Source organism: Equus asinus, chromosome 8 (genome assembly GCF_041296235.1).
Source record: "Equus asinus isolate D_3611 breed Donkey chromosome 8, EquAss-T2T_v2, whole genome shotgun sequence".
In the NCBI taxonomy this organism is placed as follows: domain Eukaryota; kingdom Metazoa; phylum Chordata; class Mammalia; order Perissodactyla; family Equidae; genus Equus; species Equus asinus.
This window is the reverse complement of record NC_091797.1, coordinates 69,747,460-69,760,898: the sequence shown is the minus strand read 5'-3', so window position 1 is coordinate 69,760,898 and position 13,439 is coordinate 69,747,460. Positions and strand designations below refer to the sequence as shown.

At 45.4% G+C, this 13,439-nt stretch overlaps 1 protein-coding gene across 26 annotated transcripts in view; it reads left to right on the top strand.

Annotated features, from left to right (window-relative positions):
- Positions 1-13,439, top strand: part of LOC106843859 (E1A-binding protein p400) — a 120,040-nt gene that overhangs the window by 24,630 nt on the left and 81,971 nt on the right. For 11 of the 26 annotated variants that reach the window (XM_044776097.2, XM_044776109.2, XM_044776104.2 and 8 more), the window contains 7 exons: positions 3,854-3,944; positions 5,378-5,485; positions 6,024-6,409; positions 8,786-9,079; positions 10,191-10,376; positions 12,360-12,500; positions 13,052-13,130. In XM_044776097.2, coding sequence (XP_044632032.2) covers positions 3,854-3,944; positions 5,378-5,485; positions 6,024-6,409; positions 8,786-9,079; positions 10,191-10,376; positions 12,360-12,500; positions 13,052-13,130 — 1,285 coding nt within the window. The remainder of the gene's footprint in view (positions 1-3,853; positions 3,945-5,377; positions 5,486-6,023; positions 6,410-8,785; positions 9,080-10,190; positions 10,377-12,359; positions 12,501-13,051; positions 13,131-13,439) is intronic. The other 15 variants (XM_044776103.2, XM_070515816.1, XM_044776110.2 and 12 more) reach the window with 5 other exon arrangements.

Below are 13,439 nucleotides of genomic sequence, written 5' to 3'. Positions count from 1 at the left end.
ACATTAGTGAATCTAGAAAGTCTTAAGTATGTGTATGGTGCTCACTATTATTGTCACTTTGTTTTTAGCTAAAAGTGCTGGTAGAAATTTTGTCAGTGGTCCCAGTTTTATTGTAGTGTTGCCAGCACTGTTAAGCATTCTAAAAAGAGTTTAAGACATATTCTCAGGATGAATTTTGTTATTTGCAGTCAGTTTTAGGACTTTTATAATAAACTAGTCTGTTGTTGATTAAACTCTAGGAGTAAATCCAGAGTTCTCAGTGTGTGTGCACATACTGCTTTCTGTCTGCTGCCAAAGGGTTTGAGGCGGTATTCTAGAGTCCAGTTACTGTATATAAAATAATACCATTTTGTTAGATCTTAAAAAACCATCCTAACTGAAGATTATTTTTCAGTGATTATGATGTTAGAGAAAGTTAGTAATTATAGTTCTGTTCTGTAACCCTACCCTTACTGTTGTTCTTTGTTCTTACATATGTGTGTAGGGTTAAAAGTTGGATCAAGTGTGGGGCTGGCCCCGTGGCCGAGTGGTTAAGTTCGCGCGCTCCGCTGCAGGTGGCCCAGTGTTCTGTTGGTTTGAAGCCTGGGTGCGGACATGGCACTGCTCATCAAACCACGCTGAGGCAGCGTCCCACATGCCACAACTAGAAGGACCCACAACTAAGAATATACAACTATGTACTGGGGGCTTTGGGAGAAAAAGGAAAAAAATAAAATCTTAAAAAAAAGAAAAAAGTATCAAGTGGTAGTTCAGCTTGTTGTAATAGACACACTTTAAAAAGGAAAGCTGAAATGGTCTTTCCGCTTCTGCTTCCCTCGCGGTTACCCCTCCCAAGTGTGAGTGTGGGGAGACGTAGAACCTTGAATTGAGAGGCCTTAGGTGATCTAACCCAGAGTCCTTTCCACTCACAAGTGAGTCCTGTTAGGATACTCAGAAAGGTCCGTGTCTCATTCCCTGACCCCATTCTGTCCTTTCAGTGAGTGAGCACCTAGCTTTACAACCACCACAGTTCTAGTTAGTTTAGTTTATTTGCTTGTTTAAATTGGGCAGAGATTTACCCCCTAGTAACCGGCAACTGCAGCTGCTGGTCTTAATTTCTTTGTCAAAATGACACAAGTCTGTTCCTCTTTCAATTGGCAAGTATTCTCAGTTGCCTTTTCTGTGAGCTACATCCCTAATTCCTTCAACTGTTCTTTTTCTTGGTGTAGCTTCTAGACGCCCTGTAAGTTGTATTGTCTTGTATTGATAAAGTCTGTTTTGATGTTGTCTCTTGTAAAATGGGTTCCATTTTAAAATGGATTCAGTTCCCGTCAAAGGATATTTTCTTTGTGAGGAGTTTTTTTTGAGAGTTCTGGTAAATCATTGCTAATTAAAATCAAGTTTGTATTTTAAAGACAGCAGTGTCTTTCCCAATAAAATACTCATGGAGACAGGATAAAACTTAAAATCATTCTAGAACCAAGAGTCGTTGGCAATCAGGAAGTTAGGAAATGAGAGATTGGCCCTCCCTGTCAGTGTCTTGATTAGCAGCATTGATTTTAATGAAGCGCAGTTTGTCAGTTTTTTCGTATAGATATCCAGTCTTCTAGAGCCATTTTGTTGAAAAGACGTCTTGTTCCTTTGGGTTGCGGTGGAGCTTCTGGGAAGTGATAGGACTGTGTAGGTGCGGGTCTCCCCCTGGGCTCTCTGTCCACTTCTTTCTTGTCTGTCTTTCCGTCCTCGGGCAGCGCTCTGCCGTCCTGACGACCGACCCTTACGGTGAGTCTTCAAAGCCCAGTGTTCCTCTTGCTCTTTTCTTAAGAGTCTGTTTCCAATCCACTGACCTCGGTGTGCCCACTCTGCTGTTGAGCCTGTCCAATGAATTTTTTATTTCAGATGTTTTATTTTCCAGCTCTGGAATCTCCATTTGGTTCTCTTTTTTTAATAGCTTCTTTTTTTCTGTCAAATTTCCTCCTTCATTACAACCTGCTTTCTTTATGTCCACGGGCATACTTATTAAAGCCCCTGTAAAATCCTTGCTGCTAATTCTAGTATGTGGGTTGTCTTGCTCATGTTTTCTTGTTCCTTTGTGTTTTGGAGTAATTTTGAATTGGATTTTGGATGTCGTGAATGATAGGTTGTAGACTTTGGGTCCTGTTATGTTCTGAGAGCATTGAGTGTTTGTCTTTCAGTTAGTTAATGTGATTGAATTGAAACTGTAGACTGTCTCCCGAGTTACAAGGCAGCACCTGAAATCTCAGTGTGCTTTGTTGGCCTGACTTTCAAGTCTGTTATGTGTGGTTTAGGAGGCAGCCAGAGATTAGGGAGAGGACTGGGGGCCTCCCTGTCCCCAACTGTCTCCTATGGCGATTCCCCCTAACTACTAATGCTGTATTCTCCTGTTCTCCGGCTAGTGAGTGAGGCTTCAGGCCAGGGAGGCTCTGTGTGTCTCTGGGTCTGAGCCGGTCCACGTAGCACAGACTGGAGCCTGCCCTCATGCCAGGTGCTGTAAAACCTGACACCTTCCTGGTTCCATTCCCTTCTTGCAAGTATCAAGTCCCATCCTGTATCTGCCTGCCTTTTCATATTTTTATATTTTGTCTAGAATTTATGTTTGTTTGGAGTATGTTTGGTCCAAAAGGAGGTACGTGGCCATTACTGGATACAGAACCCTTTATCAGTTTCTTTTGTTAAAAAATCTTTTTCATTCTATAAGTGATACATGTTCATTGTAGAACATTTGGAAGCTTTACAAAAGTGTTCACACACAAATTATAAATTACTTGTAATCCTGTCCCCACAGATAACTACTGTTCACGTATTGTCTGTTTTTCAAATCATTGTTTTCTCTCTCTCTCTCTCTCTCTCTCTCTCTCTCTCTCTCTCTCTGTCTATCCCTCCCTCCCTCTTTCTTCCTCCTCATCTTCATTAAATGTAAACGGGAGTGCTTATTTTCCCTTTTAATTACTCTGAAGCCTTTCCCCATGTGAGGCAGTAACCTTCAGCGTGGCTGGTACCGGTGGGGTAGTGTTCATTCCTAGGGCTTCAGGCGTCTACAGCACCCCACGGGGCAGTTACTTGTTTAGGCATCTGTAACTTTTGCCTTTCAGAAGCCTTGCTAAGTGGAGTAGATATAACTGAATCTTTAAATAAGCAACTAGTGATTGTTAAACATCATCCTCCGCATTTAGTGTCATTGCAGGGATGATGCAGAGACGGAAAGGTGTAGTGCGCCCAGACTTGGCTAGTTTTTCTGTCTTTGCCAGTAGCTTTTCATTTAAACATTTTGAATAACTTACATATATATTTCACACAGCTCTATATAACTAGTAGGGTGTTAACTGCAAAAATACTATTTTGGAGATCCAAGTTAATTAGATTGTCATTAATTGGGTTTGAGTGTCATTTTCTAGTAGGAAGACAATTTCAACCTTTCTTTTTATTATTCAGCTTTTTGGGGAGGAGGGGTATCAGTGATGACAGGTAGTGTGACTGATCAGGGAGGCTAAGCTGCATAGTCATTAGATCTATGACTAATGTTCCCGGGCATAAGCCCTTTTGTTGCCATTCTGTGTGCAAAGCCCATACGTTTCTAAGGGGCTGAGGATTTGGATTGAGCTGAAATTCCATTTAAAACCAGAATACTGTATCTTTCCCAAGTCCTTTTTTTCTTCCTACAGAGGTAAGTTAGAACTTTAAATTATTTATTATATATAAATATACATTATATATGTATATTTAAGTACATTTGGTAGATAACATTTCTCTTATTTTAAAGGAATGAGGTCAATGTTTGGGATAGTTATGATAGTTTTAGTTTATATTCATTCTTGTAATACAGTTAAGTTAATCAAAATCTCGTTTTCTTTTTCAGCAGCAAGCTCTCGCAGGGACCCTGGTGGCAGGGGCCGGAAGTGCGATAGAAACGGACCCCTTTAAGAGGCAGCAGGCGGGACCCCCGGCAGGTATGTCCTGGAACGCAGGCTCCAGTGGCCTCAGGAGCCAGTCAGCTTCTTAACCTGGGAGTTACAGTGCAGTGGCCACATGTTTCCAAAGCGTGAATGCTGAAGAGCTTACTTTTGGTTAGTTTCTTTCTACTTTGAAAGGTAGTTTTTCTTTTGGTGATTATCAGCTAAACAAAATAGGTAACTGTTACGTGCACTGAAGTTAGAAGTTTGTTAGTTGAATGGATGTATTCCATTTTGATTTTCTATGTGTATCTGTAGGCTGTTTAGTCCCCATGATATGATTAAATGTAAAACCATCTGCCTTTTCAAGTTGTCATTCATTTTTTCCAAACTGAATTTTTCTTCAAATTGTAGACTCAATACACATTTTATATAAAAGATTCAAACAGTTGAGAAGGGTATAACTGAAGTCTACCTCTGATTGGGTATTATCTGCCCACTCCCTAGAGAGAGACATAGCTGCTAGTAACGTTTATGCGTTTTCACAGACATGCTTCTGTCCACACACAAGCATTGTTACATTTGTGTCACTCTGAAAGATTCAGATGTGGTCTTCTGTACACTGTTAATGTCTTTAATATTAACCTACCCCAGGCCATCTTTCCCAGTCATGGGCCTTCTTCTTTTTGATGGCTGCATAGTATTCCATCATATGGGGGTTCCTTCTTTATTCATTAGACTTTTTGTTAGTGCTCATTTGTTAGTACCACCTTTTTTCTGTTATAATCAACACAGTGTCATCTAGTGTCATATTTTTTTCTACATGTTTGTCAATATATCTAAAGTCAAAACTAGAAATGTAATTGCTAGAGCAAAGTATATGTGCAGTTAAGTATTGGTGATGCTAAATTGCCCTTCAAAAGATAGGGCCAGTTTTCACTCCCATCAACAGTTTCTGGTTCTCTTACAGTTTGGCCATTTTATTAAGTACGATTAATCTTTTAATCTTTGTTGATCTGATGGGTGAAAAATTAACTCTTTTGTTAAGATGTGGATTTCTTTAATTTTGATAAAGTTACACAGTGTCTTTTCATGTCTTAATATTAACCGTTAGTCTGTCCCTCTGCTAGCCTTTTATGTTCTTTGCTCATTTTGTCTGTCTGGTTGTTGATACTTCTCATATTAATTTGTACAAGCTTTCTGAATTTTGAGTAAGTCAGCCTTTTGCCCGTTCATCTGTGTTGCAGATACTGTCTCTTAGGATGTTGCTCGTCCCTTGCTTTTTTATGATGCTTTTTCTTATGTTTGCAAATTTTTAATGAAAAGAAATTATATTTATCAGCCTTATCTTTTATGGCTTCTGGATTTTGGTTCATGCATAGAAAGGCCTCCCTGTGCAAAGATTATGAAAACACTTACCCATGTTTTTTCTACTACTTTTGTGGTTTTATTTTTACATCAAACTGCACCTTTTCTGAAAATTATTCTAGAGCAGTCTAAGAGACCTCGACTTGAAGTGGGTCACCAAGGGGTAGTTTTCCAGCACCCAGGGGTGAATACAGGAGTTCCTCTTCAGCAGTTAATGCCGACAGTTCAAGGTAAGACCCAGCGCCAGAACTAGATCTTTTAGCTCAGAAAGAGGGAGTGCAGAGAGGTCTTACAACCAACCTCAGACTAAAGTGTGTGTAGTCGAGGCAGCATATTTGAACTGGTTTCTGAAATTGGGATGTTTCTGAGTCCCAATTAATATAGCATAAAGAAACCCTTGGAGACCAGTTCTTGTCACTTTAATGGAGCCACACGTCTCTCATTGTCCTCAAGCTTCTCTCCAATTTTCACTTCTGTATTTTTCCTAATTGCTGCTGTGGTAGAGACACCCTGTGGTTATTTGATACCTGTTCTGCTTTGATGCTAACTTGCAAAGGTCAAGCGCCTTTCTTTCCTTTTCTGTGCGCTCATTTATAACCTTAGGCCTGATATAACACGAGTTTCCTGCCAGTTCAGTTTCCCATTTGAGTGTGTGGTGGTTCTCAGTGATGGGTCTGTGACAAGCATGAGGATGTGAAATCTGACTCACTTGGTAGGATGCTTCTGAACTCCGAAGTCAGTGCTGGCGGGGTTTTTCCTCTCTTGCAGGAGGAATGCCTCCCGCCCCTCAGGCTGCTCAGCTCGTGGGACAGAAGCAAAGCCAGCAGCAGTATGACCCCTCCACGGGGCCTCCGGTGCAGAATGCCGCCAGCTTGCACACTCCTCCGCCACAGCTCCCCGGCAGGTTACCCCTAGCCGGCCTCCCTGCCACGCCCCTCCCGTCGGCGCTGCAGTTTTCACAGCAGCCGCAGATGGTAGAGCCTCAAACACAGCTCCAAATCCCAGTGAAGACTCCACAACCAAATGCCCCTGTCCCTGCGCCTCCACCCAGCCAACTCCCTGCTCCTCCTCCACAGCCTGTGCAGCCAGCCCTCCACGTCCCGATGCCTGGGAAGGCGCAGATGCAGGCCCCTCAGCTTTCATCCCAGCCGCAGGTACTCTGGACACCTGTTGTGTTAGTTAGAAACGGAAGGAAAGGCAAGATATGCATTTGACAGGGTGGTGTGCTATGCTATAATTTGCACATTTCTCTTAGCAGTTTACTCTCCCACTTTAGAATAGTTAGTTAATTCAGTAGTCGCAGCCTAATTTCATTTGGCTCTGTGATCGTAGTTATTATTAAAGTATCAGGAAACAACAGGATTCTTGTGGCTGCTCTCAGTACAGGGAGCCGTGTGAAGGGTGTTGTGTCCATTGTCCTGCTTGATGTGCTGAGTAAGTCGGAGGTGGGTGGCAGGACCCCATTTGACCAGGGTGGAAATGAAGGCTTGTGGGTGGTGGGGCTTCCAGGGCCACAGCTGCCGTGAGCCGTCTAGCCGGGCTTGCCCTGACTGCTAACCGTCCACCAGACTCCCTCCAGGGTGCTTGCCTACCCTCTACAAACCTGGGCGAATAGGCTTGATAGCTGTTTTGGGTATTGATAATGCCCCTCCTCTTCCACCAGTTCATTTGACCTGGATGGCTTTTTTTTTGGAATGTATACAGTAAACTGTTCGGTACTTGAAGAGTAGCGAGTCCCTGAAGGGCCAGCATGAACTGTCTAGAGCACCCAAGGGGACGGCAGGGAGCGTTTTCAGAGAATTGTCTCAGCAGTGTAAGATCAAGCCTACTTAAAAAACCCTCTCCCCTTTCTCTCGCCATCCCCTCAACAAGAGGATTTCCTAGGTGGGCTTTGAGTTCAGTTTCTTCTGGTTAATTGACATTCATGGCAAAGTTTGGTCTTAGATAATAATGGAATAACAACAGTGATAGCTACCTTTTATTCTCACCTACGAGTCGTCAGGTGCTGTAATGAACACTATCCACGTTGTTTTATTGCCTCTACCGAGCACCCTTGTGAGGTAGAATCTTTGTCATCCCCATCTTAGCCACGAAAAGGCTGCGGCCAGAGAGGCTGCGTAACTGGGCAGGATCACATGGCCCGTGACTGGAGGAGCTGTGGTTTGCACCCTGGGTTGACTGGGCAGCCTTTCAGGCAGGTCCACATTGAAGTGCTGCGTACACCCACCTTGAGAAGGAGAGCTCTTACCAGGGCAGCTGAGCCTGTTAGGCTGTCGCTGGCTTTGGTGGGTTTTTGTGGAGATGAATGTTTCTTTTCTGAACACTTTGTCTCATTGAGCCCCGTGCTGACTTCAGGCAGCGCTGAGGTTTTTCTTGGATTCGTTTACCTGCCCTTATTGTTGAAAGGATCAGCTGTGGAACATGATTTTAAAAAGCTCCTTACAAAATCGATAGAAACCTGTTCCTTCTAGATTGAGTAGGGGTTGGCAAACTGTTTCTTTAAAGGGCCACAAAGAGGGAGCGTAGAAATATTTTAGGCTTTGTAGGCCATGTGGTTTCTGTTGCGGTCACTCAGCTGTGCTGTTGAATGGTGAAGGCAGCCCCAGAGCATGCAGATGAGTGGCGGTGGCCAGTACAGCTTTCTTTCTGAAGTGTGCGGCCAGCTGTAGTCTGCCGACTCTGAGGCGGGAGGGAGTTACTGGACGTGAAGAGAGAAGCTGCACCGTAAAAGGCAGCCTCTTTGGGGCCAGCCCTGTGCCGTAGTTGTTGAGTTTGCCTGCTCTGCTTCAGTGGCCTGGGGTTCACAGGTTCGGATCCCAGGTGTGGACCTTGCACCGCTCCCATGCTGTGACGGTGTCGTTGTCCCACATAAAATAGAGGAAGACTGGCACAGATGTCAGCTCAGCGACAATCTTCGTCAAGCAAAAAGAGGAAGATTGGGAACAAATGTTAGCCAGGGCCCATCTTCCTCACAAAAAAAAGGGCACCTCCTTGAGTATAGAGAGAGTGTTTTAGTTGGTGTCTTCTCCGTATCCCAGGTTAGGAGCATGCTGCATTTTGCTTCTGTCTGTCCTCAGTAGTCTCACTTTGTAGCAATGCCTTGCCTTCCCTGCTCTCTGCTCCCCCACTTCCTCCCCTACAGAATCCTTTGTGAATTTAACTTCACCTTTAGTCAAGGTGGGAGAGATTCCTCTAGTTTTCCATTACTAGAAAAAAGCAGGAGGAAAGGCTGGAAAAAGCAAAAGAAAAGAAAAAGCTTCCATGAGATAAGACAAAATGTGAAAACACAGTTTATAATAAGCTCTACGTGGTTTTGTGGAGTAAAAAGGTATGTTGTTATTTTATGTAGACAAGGATTAGTTTGTGTGTTACTGAGGTCTGAGGATGTGATTCGTTGGTTCGTGTGCACTGCCGTGGAGAGGGGGGCGTTGGTGCATTCACTGCCCCAGTGATGCTGTCTCTGGCCTTTGGGTTCTGGGAGCTGAGCTGAAGTCTGGTCTTTACCTGCTCACCTGTTTTCTGCCTGCTAGACGGCGGTGCCTGTCAGACCACCCGTGGACCCTGCCCAGCCCTGTCAGCGGCCCCCACCTACCTCCTCTGCTGTGTCCATTGCTCCTGCCGGCAGCTCGGGCTCGGGCCCCTCACCTGCACGGGCCTCCCCAGTGAATAGACCCTCATCAGCAGCCAACAAGTCACTGTCTCCAGTCACCTCCCGGTCCCCAGGGGCAGCTGTGTCAGTACCCCCCAAACCACAGAGCCCTGCTCAGAACGCTGCCCCGCCCCAAGACGGTTCTCAGGATAAGCTGGCAGAACAAATAGCACTGGTAAGTACACTGAAAAAAATTTTTTAAGTGCTCAAGAAGCTTGGAAAATGTCTTCCAATTTGTGAAATGCATTTGATTTTAGTTTCTAAGGATGCAGTAGTTTAAAACTGAACACCTGATAGTAAGGACAATTGAACATTCTATCGCGACCAATAGAAACCAAGACTAAAACCAAGTCATTTGACCTGTCCCGCTGGAAGTAAACCCGTGTGGAGGTGAAGTCAGCCTTCTTGGGCGGCTTTCCCTGCAGTCTGTAGGAGAGGGCGGGGCGGGTATGTGGTGCAGGCTGAGGACCTCACTGCAGCGCTGGGGCTCAGAGCCGAGCCCACCGATGCTGCCCAGGCTGGTGTGGGTCGTGGTCTAGCACTCAGCGCTTCCTGTTTGTTGGGTGACTGAGCAGTTATTTTGTTCAGCTTCATTAGGAGAATTAAAAGAAGCATCGGAATAGGTAGGATGTTGTAAACCCAGCATTCCCGTTACCCAGCTTCAACACAGCGATCAGGACGCGGCCAGTCTTATTTGATCCATTCCTCCTCCTTCCTGATGGTTTGGAAACAAAATCCAGGCCTGTATTGTTTCCCTTGTAAGTACTTGGTCTGTAAGTTTTGTCCCATGTCTCTTAGATGGGGCAGGACTGTGGCTTAAGCTTTTTCTAAGACTTCTGGGAGAGTCACATGCCCATTCCTCTGACCTCTCCTAGAGCCACTTTTGACCTTTGTGTTCAAGTCTTACCTCTTTTTTTTGTTTTCCTTTTTTTTGAGGAAGATTAGCCCTGAGCTAACATCTACCGCCAATTCTCTTTTTGCTGAGGAAGACTGGCCCTGAGCTAACATCTGTGCCCATCTTCCTCTACTTTATATGTGGGACGCCTGCCACAGCATGGCTTGATGAGTGGTGCATAGGTCTGCACCCCGGATCCAAACTGGCGAACCCCGGGCCACCAAAGTGGAACGTGCAAACTTAATTGCTGCGCCAGTGGGCCAGCCCCCCAGTCTTACCTCTTTTACTGAGACTTTCACACAAAGGGTTTCATGAACTCGGGGTCTGAATTAGCAGAACAAACTTAATAATTATGTGCCGGACACCGCCTCACCCCCTACATTCCTTGCAGGAAAACCAGATCCATCAGCGAATAGCAGATTTAAGGAAAGAAGGCCTGTGGTCAGTGAGGCGGCTGCCAAAACTGCAGGAGGCACCACGCCCCAGATCGCACTGGGACTATCTGCTGGAGGAAGTGCAGTGGATGGCCACCGACTTCGCCCAGGAGAGGAGGTGGAAGGTGGCCGCTGCCAAGAAGGTAGGTTTGAACGCAGGCAGCTGCAGTTCTCAGTGCTCGTTTGCTGGTGATGAGAATGTAAAGCGCTCTAAATAGTGGGTCTCCCAGACCAACTCTCTAAAGGTTTTTTTTTTTGACTCATAATGGATAGGAAGAATATTTTCCTATTGTTTAGAAAATGTGCTGTGTAATTCACTTCTGAGGGGATGTCTTCAGAGCTCCAGTGTGCATTGTTGGGAACAAATACATCTTCTCCTGCGGCAGTTCTGGCGTGGCATTTAGGTTCCTTTTCAGCCTCGCCTGGCAGTTGGAATGAGCGTGCCTGTAGCCCCCCAGATCCAGGCTGATACCCAGGGGTGATGGGGGAGCTGAGGAAGCTGAGTTGGAAGGGGGAAGAGGCCAGGTGGCTGCTGGGCAGCTGAGGTGCCTGTCCCCAGGCCTTTAGGCTGCCGGCTGCCCCACCTGCTCTGCCCTGCCTAGTATTCCCATCTAGCTTCCTCTAGTCCTGGCTGAGAAGTTATTTTCTTCTCATTGTTCCCAAAGCAGGCACCCAGTCTTGGGGAGGACCCCTAAGACGTACTATTGCCATTACTAGGAACCTGGAAAGTGACAGATTTGTAGAACTCTTGGGTCTCAGAATGTGAAGCAGCTGTGCTTGTGTCCATGTAGGTAGCTCCAGGCCTGCTGCTACTCCCTGCCCCACTGCACCACCATCCCTACTCGTCAGGGCCTAGACGCTGTCTTCACATTTCCTGCTCTCTTAGGACTGGGCTTGAGCTGTGTGCCCTGCCTGGCCACCTCCCTCCCGTCAATTCTGCCCATTTGTTTCCCCTTGTAGCTTTGGCAGAGGAAAGCTGAGACCTTGGAGGGAGCAGTGGGGTCTGAGTGTTAAGTAGGTTCAGGGGAATTTCAGAAGAAACCCAGATTGCTCCTTAAGCACTTCCTTTTCACAAAGGAGGGTAGGGAGGCCGTCCCCGGGGCTGAGAGGGTAAAGTTCCCTGCACTCGCTTTGGTGGCCTGAGTTCGTGGGTTTAAATCCCAGGTGTGGACCTGTTCCACTCGTCAGCCGTGCTGTGGAGGTACCCCACAGACAGAATAGAGGAAGATGGGCATGGAAGTTAGCTCAGGGCCAATCTTCTTCAAAAAACAAGATATTCAAAAAAAAGAAAAGGAGGATGGTCCTGAGCATGTGGACACTGGGCTGGGCAGGGCAGTGGGTGGGGGACGCGGGGGATAGGATGGATGCTGAGGAGCAGGACTGGGGCGGCTGAGCCGTGGCTGAGTGCTGCTCTCCTCACGCTGTCCCTCCTCTCCCTGGAGAGATGGGTAGAGGACTGAAGAGGCAGCTTTGTGCGAGGGGTGTGCGTTGACCGTGACTGTGGGAGGGAGGCTGTGTTGGCAGTGTGTCCCTGGCCTGCAGCACATTCTTCACCCCATGATCAGGAAGCTGGCAGCTGTGCTGTGCTCGGGGCTCAGAATGTGTTCATTTCTCAGTTACTTCTCAGCACCGTTTTGAGGGACTGCTGATGGGGATGTAAAGAGGATAAATTCTGGAAAGCAGTTTGGCAATTTAATGCAAAAGCCTTAAGAGTGAATTATTCCAACCCAACGTTTTTCATACCTAGGAATTAAGTAAATTTTGCTGCATTCATGCAGTGGAAATCATGCCCTTTAAAAATTATGTTGATCTGCCTCTCTTCATGGAAAGATGTTAATCGTGTGTTACATGGGGAAAGAAGAGTATAGTACAGTATCGTATTCCATTTTGGAGAAAAATATGTGTATTTAGTAAAATAATGCTTTCTGGAAAAGTCAAGCAGCATGTTGGCAGTGGTTTTTACTGGTATTAACATTTCTCTAGCATGCTGAAAGCAGATGAGGCTGCATGTCACTGTGAATTATGTGTAGTTATGGGCTGAGAAGATTTTTAAGAAACTTTATGGATCTTTTTTCTTGTAGCATGATATAGAGCACTACATAAAGCTCTTGAACTTTATTTACTAGCTCGTCAGAACTGTAGCACGCCATCATGAAGAGAAGCAGCTTCGTGAGGAGAGGGGAGAGAAAGAAGAGCAGAACCGATTAAGACGAATCGCCGCCTCAACTGCGAGAGAAATAGAGTATTTTTGGTCCAATATTGAACAGGTAAATTCTTAAATTTTAAACTTAGACTATGGTAGAGCTGTTGAGGCTGCCTTCTGGACCCCACCTGACTAAGTGATGGAGAAACCCCAAGGCAGGTAGCACATGCAGAATCGCTTAGAAAGGTGCCTTCTGGACTAGTGGCTCATTGGATTTGGTCCTTCCTCTGAGTGTTTTTCTTTGCACACAGAAATGCGTGTTAGCTGTAACGCACATGCTTTGCTGTTTGTGAGCCTTCATGAGTGACCCTTCAAAGAGTCCTTTTTAGGGTTAGTGCAAGTCGCCAAAGGCAGCTTATTTCCAGAATGGCTGCTCTGTCTGTTGATTCCTTTTTAAAAAAATTCTCATCTTACTGCCTGATAGAATTGGGGCAGAATGCAGTTAGGTACAAAATAAATGAAAAAAGACCAAACTGAAATTTTTTCAAGTAATTTGAAGTGAAGTTGGGACAGCTGTGCTTTTTAGACTATATGAGTTTCAATGTTTTCATATACAGAACTTCTGTAATTTACATCCTTAATAACATGTTTGTTTATTTAACCCTTTGTATTTAGGTTGTAGAAATAAAACTACAAGTAGAATTGGAAGAAAAAAGGAAAAAGGCGTTAAATTTACAGAAAGTTTCCAGGAGAGGTATGGTACTCTTTTTAAAAAGCCTGAACTTTGTTTGGATTGGACTTTGTTCCCATTTCTCTGCTTGCCCCCAAGCACCTTGTTGACATGGTGACTTCCAAGGGAGCCTGCCCAGGGAGCTCGTTTGCTCATCAGCCGTTTGTGAACGTCTGGTCTCCCTGATGTTGCGTTTCTCTTTGTGTAGCTGTCCTAGCTGTATATTTCAGTTCTTCTGAGATTTGCTAGTATGAGTCAGCACCTAAGGTTGATCAGCTTTGGGGCACTCTTGGAGTTGAGGTTCTAAGCCTGTCCCCTGCAGCCAGTCCCTGG